General features: G+C 40.0%; 1 protein-coding gene across 1 annotated transcript in view; it reads right to left on the bottom strand.

Moving 5' to 3' along the window:
* The window catches only part of LOC145435842 (solute carrier family 23 member 1-like), a 31,181-nt gene extending 22,474 nt beyond the window's left edge, over positions 1-8,707 (bottom strand). Inside the window, exons 1-5 of the mRNA XM_080313111.1 lie at positions 8,074-8,707; positions 3,666-3,809; positions 3,406-3,572; positions 3,159-3,345; positions 720-901 (exon numbers count right to left, since the gene is read on the bottom strand). Coding sequence (XP_080169237.1) covers positions 720-901; positions 3,159-3,345; positions 3,406-3,572; positions 3,666-3,809; positions 8,074-8,157 — 764 coding nt within the window. The 5' untranslated portion in view covers positions 8,158-8,707. The remainder of the gene's footprint in view (positions 1-719; positions 902-3,158; positions 3,346-3,405; positions 3,573-3,665; positions 3,810-8,073) is intronic.
* Positions 8,708-18,935: the final 10,228 nt, after the last annotated feature.

Raw genomic sequence — 18,935 nt, 5'->3', positions numbered from 1 at the left:
CTCGAGTCAAAATGTGCAATGACTCGAAATGACTCGTGACTCGAAGGTAGTGACTTGATCCCAACACTGTTGTTTGGAGACATTGTTGAACTGTTGTATATATATAACGTATATATTGTGTGTTCGTTGTTTACAGTACAACAGTGTCCGCAATATTCTGGAACTTAGGTAGCTTGCCATTAGTCTCCCAGTATGGGTGCGGTTGACTTATTCTGAAAGTGTTCTGGTTTCTCGGGTACGTCCGAGTTAATGTTATGATACTCTGGTATATTTGGTTTTAATCTAACTCCTCTCATGGTAGTACGATACGTCGCTTTGCTCATTGCATGAGCAGGTCTGCCGTAATATACTTAACTATCTGTGTGAATTGAACCGATGTTATCAAGTGCAAGAAAGGATCTCAAGCCGCATGCAGAAAGGTTCAGATTCATAATTTTATCAAGACGATCCACGTCTAACTTGCAGAATTATAGCGGATAATAAACTGATTGCAACCGCAATTGCAATGTGGCAATGAATACGATCTCGAAAAAAAACTTTGAATTCTTGATGGTAATTACGAATTAGTCGGCACTGACAAGCCAGTTCAATTTTCTATTCTACGCAAGAATTAGGTGCGAATGCAGTCTTATGTTATTTACGGAATGTTGCCTAAACTGTGTTAACATCGAGCTTATTTTCGGAATCATTCAGCGTGTCATACTGCGAGATTCACTTACAAGACCGCCACGCCCCATTGAGCCGACGCGTTTTTCGCTGCTGCGTGAATGAGGGATAATCCAAGCAAGCCTATCGCTGGAGCTACGGTCAGCGGCCCGATGAAGCGAGTCAAAAACCCAATCGCGCCAGTCAATCCAAGCATGATCTCGAATAATCCAGCTACAGCGATCGCACCTTGGATCTGTCCAGGAAATAATGACAATTTACCTTCCTCTGATACTCCTCCGTTTACTAATAGGGGAGCGACGGCAGCAACCACTGCCATTCCTATACATTTCTAATATAATATATATACAAATATACATTTACAAAATTAGAACTTTACATTTAGTGAGCATATCAAAACTTGGCATATGAAATCTGCATAAGTCCGTATCCAGTTATTTCCGACAGAAGCATAGCGTCACCACAACGGTTATAGTTCGTTATAAGTATGGAGTTTTTTTTTTACATATCAAAAGAAATCAACTGATCATTTTGACATTTTACAGCTTGTAGTCTATACTTTATAGGCCTACCACCGTAGACGGCCCATTGTCTGCTCATTGTGAATCATAAACGCTGAAACAAATAGGTTGTCATGGTGTTATGCTGAGCGTACCACAATATCCTAACGCAAGATGGCGTGGGTATTGGTTCTTATCAATAAGCTCATGATGAAAAATTGCGGTGTAGACAACATTGTCAGAATGAAGCAACACGGTGTTTCACCAGCAGTGTACGCAGAACTCCAGTGTTGCCAGCCAACAACTGCTGTTGTTGCTTTTGAACGTTCTTTCTCCATTATTGGCAAGCTATTTAGTAAGGACAGACACCTTCTACCCGAGAATGAAGGAAAGTATCTTTCGTTGTACATATTTTAATTATTTCTACAATAATGCGTGATGTAACTACTGAAATTCTTCATTGGTCCGGATTTCGTTAAAATAAAGTTTATTCATGTAAAAACTTGTCAGTTTTTATGTCAAAAAAGTTTTTTTTCATGCCAAACTACTTAGTAAGGACAGACAATTCCAAACAGAAATGAAGATAAGTACTAAAATTCTAACATTATGTGCGAAAACACCTAATTTACATACATGAGGGCAAAATTAGTTTTTTCAGGTATCACTCAAGATATCAAAACTATGATTTTTTCGGTCAAAATCCTGTGTGTTTTAGGCAAAAAATTGCCCTAGTTACAAGCTACTGTTTGACTGCACTTGGCTGCAACGGCCATTGCTTTGTGTGACTGCTTCCGGTTTACAGCATACTAAATAGTAAGATATATGAAATAACACAAAATTGTTCATTTTCACAAAATTACGACGTCTTTCAAAATCCATTCTAAAACAAAAAGGTACGAAAGAAGGTGCAAATGGAAGAATAACATCAAGCCTCGAGTTTGTTAAAGAAGGTGAATTCTGTGATTACTGCAGCTAGTGATATTTGGCTCTCAAGAGAGACAATTAACCAATTAAAACAGTTAGCAGCCATACTGAAACACGGGATGATACCGATTAGGAAGTTAGACTCTGGAGAACCAAAAATAATTCGCAAGAAACGCGAAGGCTTTCGAAGCTTCAAACGTCAAAACCACACTTAACATACAGCAATCCTGTTGACCTTATCCAGAAAGTTTCGACTAGGACAATTCTTCATCGACTGCAGAACTTAAGTTACCATGCGATTTTAAACACCTCACTATCTAGGAAGCTGTATAGCAGCGGTGTGCAGGCAGAGCAACGGCCCTGCGATGGAGTGTAGCTAGACAGTACCTAATAACGTGCTAGAAGCGTCGTGGCGATGCGATGTTTCTTATGGGAAAATAAGCTGCAAATTTATACAGGTTTTTGACCCGCTAAAATGCTTAACACAAGTATTTCAATTGCTCTATACCCAAGGTTGTAATTACCCGAGTCGGACTCGATTTGCAATTTTTCGTTGACTCTACTCGACTCGAGTTCTTTTCTTAAAAATTCAAAATCCCTCGACTTACTCGTGTCAATTTGTGTATTGACTCGACTTGTACTATAGAGACATTGCACACGGTTCGACCAAGTTATATGACTGGACTCATTCTATATAATTTACTCAAGTCTCGCATATCAGGACCGATAATTGAAATATAGGCCTAGAAACTGCCTTTTATATCTTTGAATGAATGTGTTTAGAGTGGAAAAAGGAGTAGGGGTATATCATGGATCCTATTTTCGATATTACCCAAGAGCTTCACAGAACTGAGTTGAACCTGACTCGAAATCGATACTGAACATTAAGACCTGGACTCGACCCGTCGCTCACTGACATCGACTCGGAATTGACTCGGTGATGAATACAACTTGACTCCAGTAAAAACTATAAAAGTAAAATTAACTTATGACTCGGAAACTAGTGGCTTGGTTGTAGCCCTTTACCTCTACCCGTTGTTGCGTGATAACAAAAATCATTTCACAAACCTCCCTCATCCTTCTCATCCAAAGCTCCTGGCTGTCGACAAGCTCGCCATCAGTATCGTTATACAACAAATTCCCATTTGCTAGTGTAGCGTTGAGGTAATCGCTTGGACATTTGTTATGTGGTAGACTCAGTATGGCTAAAGCCGGCGGCAGAAAACTAAAGGACGCTCCTTGTAGGATCGGCAATCTGAAAGAAATGTCTTCAAATTCCACCGAACTGCGCGCGAATAGTACAGAAGAAACCTACCTGGAACCCAATGTTACTTGTAGAAATGTAGATATACCAGAGATAAAAAATAGTGTATTCAGAACTGTCGCTAGTGCTAGATAGCCCTCGTCATTTTCTTTCATGCATAGGGCGTTTGCCAAAAGTAGCGGCGGGCCAATCAAGCTTCCGATTGCCAAGAAGCAATGCTGCAACGGCAAACCCGAAGTCTATGTTACCGATACCCTCACTGGGATGCATTCACAAATCGTTAATAATCGTCCCAAGACGCCTATTTCTACCTGCATACCGAGGAATACGGATGTAGACCAGGAAGGATTGTCATGAAGCGAGTACAACAATCTGTTACCATCATTTTCGGTTTGATTAACTTTTCTATCCCCTTCTTCCGCTGCGATTCTCAAAATCATCTGCTGTTCTTCATTCTGTAATTGAACAACCATACACATGAGGTGGATTGAGCTTCCCAACGTCCATAACTGAAGATATTTGCGGGGTCGCCTATAACCGGGTGTCGATATGGTGCAGTGAAGCTGAAATGTTCAGCCAGATGGTATACTTAAATACACATGCGCCTAGTCGTCTTAACTGTACCGGAAGGCTGTTTCAGATCTCAATTTGACCAGGATGATGCTTGGTCAGATGTATGGCAAAAAGATTGAAACACAACTTGAACATATTTACAAATATCCGGAACAACAGGGTGCAAATTAAAGGTAATATGAATGGCTCGACACAGTTTAGATATTCATGTGCTGCGGTATACATGGTGACTATTGCCATCTTGCCTTAATTTCACTCTTGCAATTTAGCCAACATATAACGGAATGTCATATCAGCAGAGGTGGTCAAAGTAGGCAAGAAAGCTACTTAAGTAGAAGTATAAGTAGTAGTTTAAACAAATGTCAAGATTTTGCGATCATCGTATTTTTGTATTTTATTAGTCGAATCGAATGAATAACGCACATACATATTCATATACTCATTTCGAGTTGAGGAATCGCAACTACTTTGCGAAAATGTCAGTACTTAGACTATATCCCATAGGCTGCTACAAAGACAAGAAAATGATTGTGTTATTCCAGTTGTAACCAAATTTAGCTCCGCCGACTCAATAATACTCTAGAAAGTTACCACTTAAATTTTCTCTAAACGCCTGCAAATTTCCTTGAAATTTTGTTTCAACTACCAGTTGGGAAACATTTCCCTTCTTTACAGTTTCATTAGTAGGAAATGGTTAAAAATTATTCATATAAATCATGTTCTCCAAATCCATTCATGGTCTCAACCAAAATTCCGATTTTAAAACGTTCCACGACCCACCTGTGACTACAAAAAGCCATCTACTCCACCCAGATCTACTTGACATCTTATGTGTAAATCTGGCAACTATATGTATCATCCACAGAGACGCCTCTGTGCCTCGCCGAAATGGCTAGTGTTGCATCATGGCCTGTCGCCAGATCAAGCTTGTGTCTGCGTGGCACTGTTGTTGGCGGGGTTTCAATGAATAGTATTCCGTCTATCAAGTGCCATGACTATAACAACGTGTCTAGGTATTTTGGAACGATTTCCATCTATTTTCCGGTCGAAATAGCGTTACTAGACATCCTGCTTCACGCGCCAGATAACAATTTGTAGCAGTGGTTATCAAACTGGGGTCCGCGGTCATTTTGGGGTTCACGAGACCATTTTTGTAGGACCGTGAAGCACGTTTCTAAAAATTTAAACGGTCCTAAGATACAGTTCTTTGTAATATATAAAGTTTCAGGCAACTTATTTCTTAAACCAAACTCGAAGGTGACCTAAAATTACATCGTTACTCAACATAAAGTCACATTGACACCATATACTCCAGCGTGTTGTTCTCAGCGGATTTTGTTACGGACCACGAGCCAGTTAAAAATCTTCCAAGGGACCGCCTCGTGAATTTTTTTGAATAGTTTGAGAACCACAGATCTATAGGTTATTCGGTCACTCCGAGCGTGTTTGTATTCCGACAAGATAGCGTAATGGTTAAGCGTCCTGCTTCTTGATCGGTAGGTCGTGGGTTCGATTCCCGACCGGGGTCAGACCAAAGACCTGATTAGTAACACTGGTATCCATGGCTTCCCTGCTTGGCGCTCATGCATAACTGGGATAGCATGGAGGGGTGGTGCATGACTTAGAAAGCTGTAATGGCTATATCTGCACTTCCTTGTCCAGCGGCATATGCACATCATGTACTCATGGTATGCATATGCGCAGATCGCGTGTATGTGTATCATGAGTCGGTGTATATGCCGCAAAAACATCAAGGACAAAAATAAACTACGTCCTTACCTTTCCTTTCCTTCTGTTTACACATATGACTATTTCGATTGAGCTAAAAGAGGGTATCGGATCAATTCACATGTACGGTTCCTGGAATGAAAAATGCTCGTCCAATCGACTTCTATGATTTAATTGCAATCAGATATCTCGTTAATTTTAAATTTTTAGGAAATTGCACTAATTATTTCAAGAAATGATTCGCCGACGGCCGCGATTACCGCGAAAAGACTCGGCTAAGTAGCCTACCACGGATAAGATGACACAAACGACAGCAAGCTTTTCAAACGCTTTTACGGTAAGTTTGGGAACTCCGGATACACTTTTATTCAAAGAGTTTATAGCCGACGTAATGAATGTAAGCTCTGGCTAACATGAATTCGCTAAATGAAAAGTATTCGTCCATGGTAAGGATTTTTCAGAAATACGTAATACCCGCATATACATACATACATACGCGCAGGCAGTCACACCGCTCCTTGAATTACCATCAAAAGAGGGGGTTGAATGTTTTATATTTTAGTCAGTTAACTGGATTACCAGAATTATCGACATTACCATAACATAAAAAAGAAGAGCAACTTTTTGCACACTAGTAAAAAACTCCTCGATGAACAACAAACTAGTCTGCAGACGAGAGCTTTGGAGCACTGCATTAGATCAGTGCCTCTCAACCGGTGGGTCGCGAAGACTTCCTAAATGTTACACTTTCGTATTCGAATTTCCAAATTTTCCAAACATTTCATATTGTCAAGAATAGAAGAGTAAATGCACATTCTTCTGCAAATTAAATTGTTTGCGCCCTAAGCGCGACACGCCTCGTCACCGTGCTCACACTAATTAGTGAGGCACATTTTCGTCACAGTCATATTGATTGTAGCGTGAAATCCGACAGTGTGTTAATGTGTATGCGTGAGTTTGAAATTAATTCTTTCCTCCAAAGGCTTCTCGAACGTTGATCCGGAAATGCAGCAATCTAGTCCGATTCGTCGTTATAATCAGCAAACAATTACCGCAACGCAAGCTACTCATAACCCCTTTGTGTTCGACGGACTGACGAATTGCTGATTGGATACGCGCTTTCTCGTCTGTTTGCGATATTCGTGGAGTTTTTCTACTACAATGGTAATTTACACCAGGCCGATATTCTTATTATGATTCTTGATCTGACGACATAAAGCACGGTCCACTTCTAGACTATTTTAAAACACAGCTTAAGCAGATCTGATAGCGAGGAGCCTAGATAAGCCTTTCACGTCTGTATTCATCTGTTACATGATGGACCTTAACTGCTGCACCCCAACCCCCAATTGGTGCATCGAGCTCGAAGAGGGGCCAACATTATCTCATGAATCAAGATAACTGAGGGAGTATTGGTTTGGAGAATTATTAAACTTATTTTGAATTTTCTTCGCGCGGTGCGCGATTTGAAATCGTTAGATGTCTTGGTTTTAATAGGGGTACCCATATCTCTTATAAAATAAAACACATAATTTATGAAAATAGGCCTTCCGGTGTCGGCCATTACCGCGCCACAACATACCGAGACATATAAAGTTCCGGCCAACATGCGACTCCGCGAAATGTGCTGCCAAAAGAGCGACAGTGAGAAAACCTCTGCCGAAAAGGATCGAAACCTTCGGTAGATATAAGCCGAATTGATCATTGACTAGAGGTGCCTAATTGACTGTCTCCAAATATCACTATCGCAAAAATCCGTAGTAGTATATGCAATTTCCAATATCATTGACCGAATGCCATCATGATTTCGGGAAAATATTCAGGCTAGGCTCGGTCAGATAGCTGTAACGCACCGACAACATAATTACTAGCGCCCACGAGCCGTGGTTTAAGCGTTAGTCGTAGAAGGGCGTCTGGTGGGTCGCGCAATGAAATTTGGATGATAAATGGGTCTCGAACTGAAAAAGATTGAGAAGCACTGCATTAGATGACAGTTTTTACCAAAACGAGGATAAGGAGTGAGATAATGGCCTGATGCGGGGTGCTATACATCAAGAAGTTGGGTTCTACGGGTCTGAAATTGCCAGTACAGCAGAAACCCAGCCAGCGACAAATCAGTAACCAAACTTTCGGAGATTGGTATAAAAAATGTAATAATTTTCGGTTGGCTAGTGCGGATGAAATTTTTGCTAAAAGTAAAAGGCCGGTTGGTGTTCCATAAGGTTGAAAACCACTAAACTATTGTCGTTTATATAACAGCATGGCGTGCCGGCCTTCATGACATTTGATATCCAGGTTTTCAATAGGTTTCGACTCCACACACCATACGTATTTTTGGTGATGACGGTATGCAAATATATGTAGGTCAGTGTGTCGATACAAAATCAACTCAATTCATGGAATGTTCAATCGTCATACCTCTTTTATAGCCGTACCCACAAGACTCTCATGTGAGGTATCATTCAGCTCCCTTGTAGCTTCCATTTCCAAGTCTTCCATCATTGTTTTCGGTGTCTATAGTGTTTCAAGGCGTGATGCAACAAAAATAATAAATAATGTTATGGCAGTGGCAAAATCTCTACCTTATAAAATCCTTTCATCAAAAAGATAATCATTATTATTACCGCCTAAGGATTCGGAGTTTCTCTGATTTACGGCATGAAAACTCACATACGCAGCTACAAGTACGCTAAGCAGCAACGGTGGTTGTTTTCGACTGTCAACGGAGGAGGGATTTCTCGCGTGATTGGGAATTTAACTGCGAGACGGAAATGTGAAATCTCCTGAAACAGTATTTTATGAGTCTGTTGAACTTGGCTTACGTCAGACATTCGCAGCTGTTTACTCAATTCAGACGTTAGACTTCTAACGCAAGTGGTTTGGCGGTCGACGTACGAAATATTACTCGCAGTAATGCGATCATTCGCGCTTGAGTGATATCATGGGTCAAATAGCATCGTAAATAATTAAACAATGGAAATATTACCCGTTGATTGAGACCATCAGTAATTTGCAAGCTAGTCGACATCTTTTGTCATAGCAATTTTATCTCGCATGCGAGAATCATTCATACGTTTTTATCCCGAATCTCGAGATCGTTCTTACGTTAGACGGACTTCAGATCAAATAAATGCATATAAATAATTACAATTCGATGCACATGTTCGATTCTAGAGCAATCCTAAATGAAATTATAGCGCTTTATCGCCGAGAGGGCTTGATCATATCGGTATTGCGGAAAATAACACGACAAAATGTAGAAAAGTTATTTTGTTTCCTTTTAAATTGATATGGTGAATGAAGTTAATTACATTTGCCCATGCCTTCATGCTAATTCGGATTTGATCTCGTGTTAGAATTGAAAAATAAATTGGAGGACATACATCATCTTCATTTTATTCCGACGCTATAGTGATCGCCATGTGTACATAGTGCTACCGATGCATTTACGGAAGTATAGACGTCCGTAGTTTCATACTCAATGTAAAATGACAGAAAATGCGAGCTGTTTAATACGTAATATTTACATTACAGTTTATTCAACTACTCACAACTCACTTTTTTAAATAGATCAATTAATTTCGAACACCAAGTACAATTTCTTGGATGTTTGATATCATTCCTTTGTATGGCATATATATTGGTGGAGGTATAGTAAGGATAATAATTCATCATCATATTCATAAGTCGTCTTTCTGCAATGGTAAAATCTTTGAGGCATTCGGCAATCTCTCGTTGAATCGTGCAATTATATTTTACTATGATTATGATCTCATCTTTACACAGCTAGCAACCGCTTTTCTCTAATCGACTTGAATCAATAGTTATTACTCGTTTCAGATTCGAGTGGTCCAATCACCGTGTCAAGTATAACCTATACACTAGTAGAGTTAGGAAAGTTTCCTTCCGGCAGTCGCTATTCATTCATCTTCATCGACTACGCATGCATTTTTGTACGCAATGACTTCAGTAGGCGACTCAAATCCGAATGTTATTGTAATGATTCGAGACGAATAATAGAAGTAATAATAATAATATTGGTAGTAAGATCCTAGTAGTGGCGCTTATCACATCTCAGATTTTGTGTGCCACTTCTCTAATGGTTATTACAGAGAATTCGTGTCATACAAATATGTATGAAATGGTTTGCGCCTTCGCTTTGATATGAAGGAGTGCCGAAAATTCACTTCCACAAAAATAGGTGGTGGTGAATGGTATAATAACGGGTGGCGCTTCCGACGTCCCCTTTAGGTATGATCGCAACATATATGCCGACAAAATTTAGACACATATTTTTTATTGAACCTATAACGTCCATCCTAGTCATTTCTATCTAGCAGCTCTTTTCGAACTTGTTCTGGAATAGTGGTCATGTATATGACAGGAAAATGGATTTTTGTAAACAATTTAGGTAACGCTGATTGACCTTACGATTCCTGCTTTTTAATCTTTTCCACAAACCCCAACAAAATAACTTTAAACAGCAATATATGTTTGTATCAGTAGGCTATTGGCGATTTGGCAATGAATATTTCAATTCGTTCAGGTTTGTCACTAGCTTAATACAATTATTTCTACAGAATGGATACTGACAATTTTAATGGCTCAAATGAACATTCACCAACGACACCGATGCAAATTTCAGAATACGGATTCGTTGCTAATCGTACATCGATGCAATAGTCATTTATTCGGGGAGTTTTCACCTTCATGGCAATTTTCGGATTAGTCGTGAATACGCTGATGGTCATCATTTTGCTACGTATAAAGGCGAGCTTTTCCGCTGTCATCACAACTGGCTTGTGCTTCTCTGGTCTCATTTTCGCTATCAACAGCCCACTGTACGTCTACGGCCAACTAAAAGAATTTGATGACAGATTACCATGGCAGTTTTGCTAAGTACGGTTGCATGTGAAAACCGCTACGTCGCACATCATTACTCATCCTGTTTTTCTGCCAAGTCTCATTCGATTTGTGAGCCTTTACAACGATGGACGTGACACCGAAAAGATGCCAGATTTTATTCGCTACCCCTTACGTTAGTGTTTTTATCGCGCACTCAGTCTTTGTGGCAATGTTAATGGAATGGGAGATTTTCGGTGGTGATTACTGTGGTATCGTGAACGGGATGGTATAACGTGATAGTGACAATGTTGTTGCAAGTAATTGATATCGTCATTCCTTCCATTCGTATAGCTTTATTCTGTTTTTAGCTCATTGTTATATTTGTTCATCGAAGATTGTATGGAATCTTTTCATCATTTCCATCGCGTCGAAAAGAGAAACAAGCCCCGATTCAATTACCGGCAATTGTAATGATGTATGTTATTGGATACCAGTGCTGGGATCAAGTCACAACCTCCGAGTCACGAGTCATCTAATGACATTGCACATTTTGACTCGAGGCAAGTCAAGTTACTCGGTTTTTGAAGGTGACTCCAGTCAAGTCGAGTCAAGTCAAGTCAAGAGTCTAGTTACAATTCAAGTCGATTTGAATTTTTGAAGTATGGGTGATCATTCGAAGTCATTACATTTTGCTTGCTCTGTGCACGACAGATTAATTAGCCATTTACCTCGAATCACGTAACGAATATGAAGCTAAAAATACATGCAAACATGCGTCGTATCGCCCCCGCATACGCAGAACTGCTAATAAGATACATGAGTACCTATAGCTACATGCAACATTCTGTTATTATCAGGTAAAATAGAGGTTCAAGAAGGATCGAGAAGTTGAAACAAATTGATATGGTACAATACAAATATTCATCCGCACATCCGTGAGAATATAAAAGGATAAACTAAATTCGTTCGATTCAAATCGTACCAGAGTGTTGGTAAAGGTGAGCGCTGTGCAAATGTAAGCAAAGAGCAAGCCATAAACGGAGATACGTTGCTATTAGATTATTCTACTACAACGACGACAACATAAGCTGTCATCGTTTCGTTTTCGGTCAATTTATATGAAGTATAACAATGGAGGATCGGTGTAATGCAGGGGTGTCAAACATTCTGCCCGCGGGCCGCATCCAGTCCGCGGTGCAATTCTGTGTAGATCGTAATTTTTTATATTATCCAGCACATTTGTATCAAATGTTGAGATTTTTTGCAGGGAATACTTTCATTGAATAATTCCTCAAGACAGCAAATGCCAAGCATGTTGATATGCCATACTGTTGTTGTCGTTGTTGTTGTCGCTGTTGTTGCCTGTGGTATTCATGGTGTTTGTCAACTACAATGGTCATTTACACCAGACCGGCACGGCACCAGCACGGCTCACTTCCAGGCTTTTGTAAGACACCGCTTACGCGGATGAGATGACGATGATGAGCCTAGATAAGCACCCAATACCTAGGTAGGAAATCTGGAGTCAACCCCGGTCACATTATAACCACGTCACTACGGCGTTGTGGTTTCACTCTCTCTAATTCGAGAAGGCAAAAAGTGCACCCTGCACACTGATTTGTGAGTTTTATGGGAAAATGGACCAAAAAGTAGTTATTCATAGACGAAAAAACGCCAAGGAGGCACGTTATGTGCAGTTTACATGTATGATATTATAGGTACACAAATATATAATTCAAATATCTATGACCGCACTGCTGTGTCACTTCCAACCAGACAGGTTCCCGGACTAAAGAGAAACCCGATTTGCGATTTAATAATGACAACCCAAATTCGAACGTCCGCGTATACAGTTGAATATCTCGTACTCCTCACAGCGCATACGATGGGCTAACGCCCTGTTACGACTACAGCAAATGTAGCATAATACCAGGGCTGTAACCAAGTCACAAGGCTCCGAGTCACAAGTCAATCTCACTTTTATAATTTTGACTCGAGTCAAGTCGAGTCATTTTCAATTCCCACCGAGTCAAGTCCGAGTCCAAGTCAGCAAACAGAGGATCGAGTCCGAGTCATGGTATTATGACTCGAGTCCGAGTCCAAGTCATTGTGTTGACTGCTCAGTTTCCGGTTGAAGTCTTCCTAAACTCACTTTTTTAACTCTGTTTTGTGATATTGATTGGTTCGCATTTATAATATATCAATTTTACTCACTTTTAGCAGTTTCTGGTCGCATTTTCAAGCACCAGTACCTACAAATGAAATCCCAATAGTGTGTTGGCTTCGAAATTACAATGAAATGTCGGTCTTGGCCGTCTGAATCTCGAGTCGATGACTTGCTTCGAGTCATGCGCAATGACTCGAGTCCAAGTCGAGTCAATACACAGATTGACTCGAGTCGAGTCGAGTCAATTCCGTATTTTGAGAAAATGACTCGAGTCGAGTCGAGTCATCTGAAAATCGTGACTCGAGTCTGACTCGAGTCGAGTCATGACTCGAGTCATTACAACCCTGCATAATACTATGACAGCTTATATCGTCGTTAGAGTCACTGTTTCATTGGTTCTTAAGCCTGCTGCACACTGAGCCATCGAAATACTAATTTTGCGATCTATCAGGAGCTGTGCAATGTGTATCCATTTCAGACCTTCGGACAGAACGCGCAAGAGCTGTAGTCGCAGCTTGTGGGCACTGCCGGGACCAGTGTGCATTGCGTCGCGACTTACGACTCCCAACCCGCAACTCGCGATGTTGCGTCGCGACGGCAATGTGCAGCGGCCTTTAACTGTATTCAGCCGGACAATCGTAATATTTTCGCCAATTCCATTGTTCGCAAAAGAAGCTGTTGCGATTTGCTTGAATAAAACCCCAATGAACCGTGTATTATCCAGGTGGAAAGAAAGGGCAGAAGATAACATTTTGGAATTAACTGTCTGACTGGCCCGGCCCGCGGATGATTTGAGCCCTTGAATACGGCCCACGACGCAATTTGATTTTGACACCCCTAGTCTATACTTTTTCACGCCCGACTGATAATTCAGCGCCCATCGCTGATCCTGTATTGCCTCGCTGCAAATCCTTGACGCCGTAAAATCCGCGATGCATTTGCGGAAACTGATACAATGAATATGCAAACTGTCAAAATGTCACGAATTGTCCAACCGAAGTGTGTCTTATCAACATTCAAGTACTAAACCAAGGGTATGGATTTGGAGGCAACAATTTGGAATCATTTGACTAGACTGGACCGCGAATTATCAAAAGATTTGAATCCGGCTCGCGAAACAAATTGAGTTTGACACCCCTAGATTATTCCAACTACTCAGAATAGTATGAACGTGAATCTAAACGTGTTTCAAAATATTCCGAATAAAGAAATCATTAATTATATATAGTATAACACTAATGGGAAAGGATAGACAGATAAATTCTGGATTATAAATGTTCGTTATCTTTCGTTGCTCTCTACATTATTGTGATTAACTTCTTCATCTTCATGTTGTCTGCAACCTTGTTTTCAATGTTTTCAAGCTCTGAAATACATATTAAGTGGAATCACTCCGTGACACATTTACCGATATACTTCTGTGGAACACCAGCAGAACACAAATAATTACGAGAACCAGTCATACATATTTTAAAAATATATTCATGACAGAAATATTCTAAAACCCGAAGCTTTCCGAGCTGACACTCTACAGGGGCAATCGTCAGCGAATGGAGAATCGCCGCAGAATGGCCATATTTTCAATTGATTTGCATCCAGTCAGAAAATCTCCCACCAGAAAACCTCACCAGCAGAAAATGTTATCATCACAGAGTGAAATAGACATGATAAATTACAATCGACCCAGAGATTAAGAAATAGCATCTTGGAGGATACGAGATGTATGTAGGATATCGAAAACACCCTTAAATTTATGCATCTGACATCGACCAATCCGCTAAAGAATTGATGAGGTATGGCAGGGCACATCGTCTCCATTACGCGAAGCCAATTCAAGCATTGATTTGATCAAGCATGATATGAGTCGAGTATGTGAAAGATGACACTTTCAAGTACTGGAATTACCTGACATTTTCGACCAAGCATTATTACATCAACGAACCTATTTATTTCGATAGTTTCTGTCTACCGTTTACTGACTATCGTCAATATTATCTTTATTGGTAACGATACCGTCAGAAAGGAGTGAATTTCCAGCGCGGAAATTTAATGTAGGCTGCGAAATATTTTCAATACGTTTTGTGGCTCACGACTTTAAAGGGGTTTAGAATTATTAGCTTACATCGACATTTGAATTTTGAGAATTGACATAATTGACTGCTACTATCGCCCCAAATCGTGCCCACCCTCTCATCACAATAATCAGGATAATATCAAGAAGGAAAAATTCCGCCAGAAAAAATATTCTATAAATAAAATACAGATGCAATCGATAAACTAACAGGAGTGTTTCTTATCTGCTGGTGTCCATACTATATTAGATTAATTTGCAACTAATTATCATAACGTTTCTTTATCAATCCAACATGTTGAAAAATATTGTCCTCCCATCGATCGTATGAAGTGTGTGAAGAAACAAAGACCGAACGAGAGATAAATACTTTTTGTAGTCGGGAAAAAAAACATTTCTGATCCGGTTCAAATGTTGTGAAACAATACGGTCGCATCTGTCGGATGGTTCTAAATCGACTTGCCGGTTGGACTGCTTAGGGATGTCAAGAGATGATGACGTAAAGAGGGTTGCCGCTAATGCTGATGACTAAGAAATGTCATCACCGGTGATGAAGCGTTGAAATTGACGTTACTTTTGTAGTTTCCACCATATCTTTGTCTGCACAGACCTATGTTGATAGTGATCAACTTCAACAATCGTGCACTCCGGGCATTCGTAATGGCATTGATTCGTCTAAGAGGGTGTCGCGATGTCGAAAACATTCAGAAAGACTGATGTATGTATTACTGATATCCAGGAGCTGCTGAATATACGTCTATAACCTATGGTATGAGTCATGGTACGAAATGATCTCGTAGTCGATGCTCCATTTACCTCCCTCATCCAACCAACCAAGCTATGCGCGCTTGATGTAACCATGGACACCTGACAATCTCACCAATATATAATTTAATAAATACCAACATTCTTCGGAAAAATGAATATTACATTGTTTTCTTCGGCGTTCTTGATATATATTGCTTTCCATTATTATCTTGCCGCCTCGTCCTCTGCCAGCTGCCGCTGCCGCCATGGCAATTATCGCAGTCAAGTAAAGTATGATCGCCAGAAACTTCATTTACATTTCTCTATATGAAAATCAGTAACATAATGAAAATTTGTCATCATGACGTAAAACAGCTGAAACTGCTACTGCGTTGCATGACTTTCATAGTGTCCATTATATACGACTATGCTGTAAACGACTAATAGATGGTACATTGTCCATCGCCGATTTATTTCCCCCTGCAATATTTTGCAGTCATACAAGACTTGTTGCATGTGCGGACAATTATGACGCAACGAATATGCAAACTGTCAAAATGCGATTCAATGAAAGGAAGGAAAGAAACCATTACAATTTTGTTGACACCGTTAATGTGATCGAACGGTGGAGATGGGAAGAAACCGTAAGGTCATGAAGACAGGACCAACATATTTCTTTAGTCGCAATCCATGTCTGCCTAGTGCGGAAGCGGCGAATGCCAGTTTTATGATCAAATGCATCGTCTGAAATAACCGGGATTGAACTCACGACCACGAAGCTATCATTACGCTATCTTGCCGGATTATTCGCTACCTCCTCGGTTGTTGTTGGAGTCATAGCAAGTTTACGCCTGATAAAGGTGTGTGGCTGTTTGCTCTTGCCTCGCCCATCTCATTTGTCTGCTTTGTTCAGCAGCACGAAGGCTTTAACCTAACGACAGGAAATACATAATACATATTACTGCTACCTCTGCGGTCTACTCTCGTAGGATCGGAAGCAAGGTTTAGGTGCTATAACGCCGTAATACTATGAAAACATTGAATTTATTCAGTAAATTTGAGTTCAATTAAAATAGACATTTCCGACAATTGGCTGTAAGAATACAGGTTTATCGCATTGCTACATAATTAGAAATATTTCTTATTGAGCTCGACTACCATATCCAAGAGGTGAAACATCCGGGGCTGCAACAACCCTAGTAAGGACTTGACTTGACTTGAGTCGCAATTTTCGTGTGGATCGACTTTGCTACAGTCATTCTCTTTGCGCACGGAAGATAATTCGACTCGACTTGAGCTTCCTTTTGGGATCGACTCGACTTTGCGCGGTACGATACCAAATCATATGAGGTGGTACATTCGGCATGTATTCGTCCCAGTCATATAATTTGATCGTCATACCCTGTTGTCTCATCTATTCTCCCACAAAGCGATGCGGTAACCGACCATTATAATATAATAATATACGTGATCTGAATGCCTATCTAATTCTTAGAGAATTGATTTGTATTTTTGACTTTGTTGTGTTGTAACTATTTCAAAAGTAAATTTTGTGATATGCGGCGCGAGCATGAAACAGGTCTCGACAACCTTGACTTATTCAGTGTGATACATGTTAAATTACCAATGGATTTGTTGCTTTAGTCATTAATTTATTCCAGGGGTTCTTAACCTTTACTAACCCGCGTAACACTTACGCTAATCTTCACTCCTTCGCGGAACCGCTAACAAAAACAAAAATCCACCACAGTACACATCTAACTACACATCAATACATTACTTTGGATTGCTGGTGCGCAAAATGAACTGTCCATCAACAGGTTGTAAAAAGACCAAAACCATTAAAATATCATTTCCACACAAAACTAAAACATGATAACGAATATTCATTGCAAATACGCAGTTCCCTTTCAGATACCACCAGTTCATAAATGATAGGCTTATTCACCTTAGAAAGTGTCATCGTATTGCTTGGTCGAAATGCAGCAGCGTGATACCAATTGCCTAATTACAAATGAGCATATATAAATATTGGGAATATAATTGTCATTTCAAAAGGACGGAAGTTCGATAGCTAACCCCAACCACCCCTGCGTACGTCACTGCACATGACGTGCCACGACAACAGTCAAATTTCTACTACTGCTCGGATCAAATTATCTGCAGTCCATGATGGCCAAGACGGGCGTAGCATCACAAATCATATGTATGAATTGAGCGCGTCTCTTGATATAGCCTACCTCCGGCACTGATGGCTCGTGCAACCCCGAGTGCTCTGTGGAACACTGGTTAAGACCCGCTGCTTTATTCAGAGGATAATTTTATAACATGAGGTGGCAAGAGCAACAGTTCTAAAAGTTGGTATCATGCAGAAAGCTCTTCCGTTCGGAATCTGATTTGACTAATGAAAAATACGCCACGAATCAATCACCATGACACACATACACCGCTTGTTTTAACCGAGTGATACCGATGCAATGTTGGGATCAAGTCACAATATAAAGGTATACCTTCGAGTCACAAGTCATTTCAAGTCATTGCACATCTTGACTTGAGTGAAGTCAAGTCAATCGATTTTCGAAGGTGACTCGAGTCAAGTCAAGACACTCGATTTTTGTCGTTGACTCGAGTCAAGTCGAGTCAAGTCACGAGTCAAGTCACAATTCAAGTCAAGTTGTTTCCTTTTCGATGTGCGAGGAATCAATTCGTCATTGCATTTTGCAAGATGTTTGAAATATACAGATTGTGGAGTCATTTATTTTGAATCGGGGAACGAATATAATGTTACATATACAATAAACATGCAAAAGGGCGTGGTATCGCTCACACGTAGGTAGCCTACAACTGCTAAACCACGCAAGTATCAGTATAGCCTCAGTTTATAATTATCAGTCAAAATATAGAATAAATTACGAAAGCTCGGAAACTATAAACGAAATGATATGATGAAATACACTACCCACCTACAACACATCCATGAGATACAATTCAAGCCTGCGCCAATGGTTGACGAGTATTATAAACTTATAAACTAAATTCGAAGTCTATGTAAATCATACATGAAAGTAGTTATATATATCGCCAAAAGTAAATTGGAATATGTTTGCTAGATGCATTCAATTCAGCTAGAAATGTCTAGTGCACAACACTCGTAATATCAAAAAAGTACTTGCTACACTGTAATTTGCTAAACGTGTTTTGTATTGTTGGTCGTTTGTAGTATTGATTGTTTTTGAACCCTAAAATAATAATTCCCGACATGAGCCCAAGCCGCTGAAAGTCGTTACCATACCAAAGAAACAAATTTGTACGATGTTTGGCAAATGTGTCCTATAGTTAGGTGTACTAGAATTATTTGTGTAACACATACACCGACAATGCGATCGAAAATTTCTCTGTTGTCATTCACTAAAGTAAATGTCATCACAATACTCTGTCACTAAAAGACGT

The sequence above is a fragment of the Botryllus schlosseri genome, chromosome 3 (genome assembly GCF_051294905.1).
Source record: "Botryllus schlosseri isolate E-star chromosome 3, Bs_hap1, whole genome shotgun sequence".
NCBI lineage: Eukaryota > Metazoa > Chordata > Ascidiacea > Stolidobranchia > Styelidae > Botryllus > Botryllus schlosseri.
The sequence above is the reverse complement of the archived record's forward strand: the minus strand, read 5'-3'. Positions and strand labels throughout refer to the sequence as shown.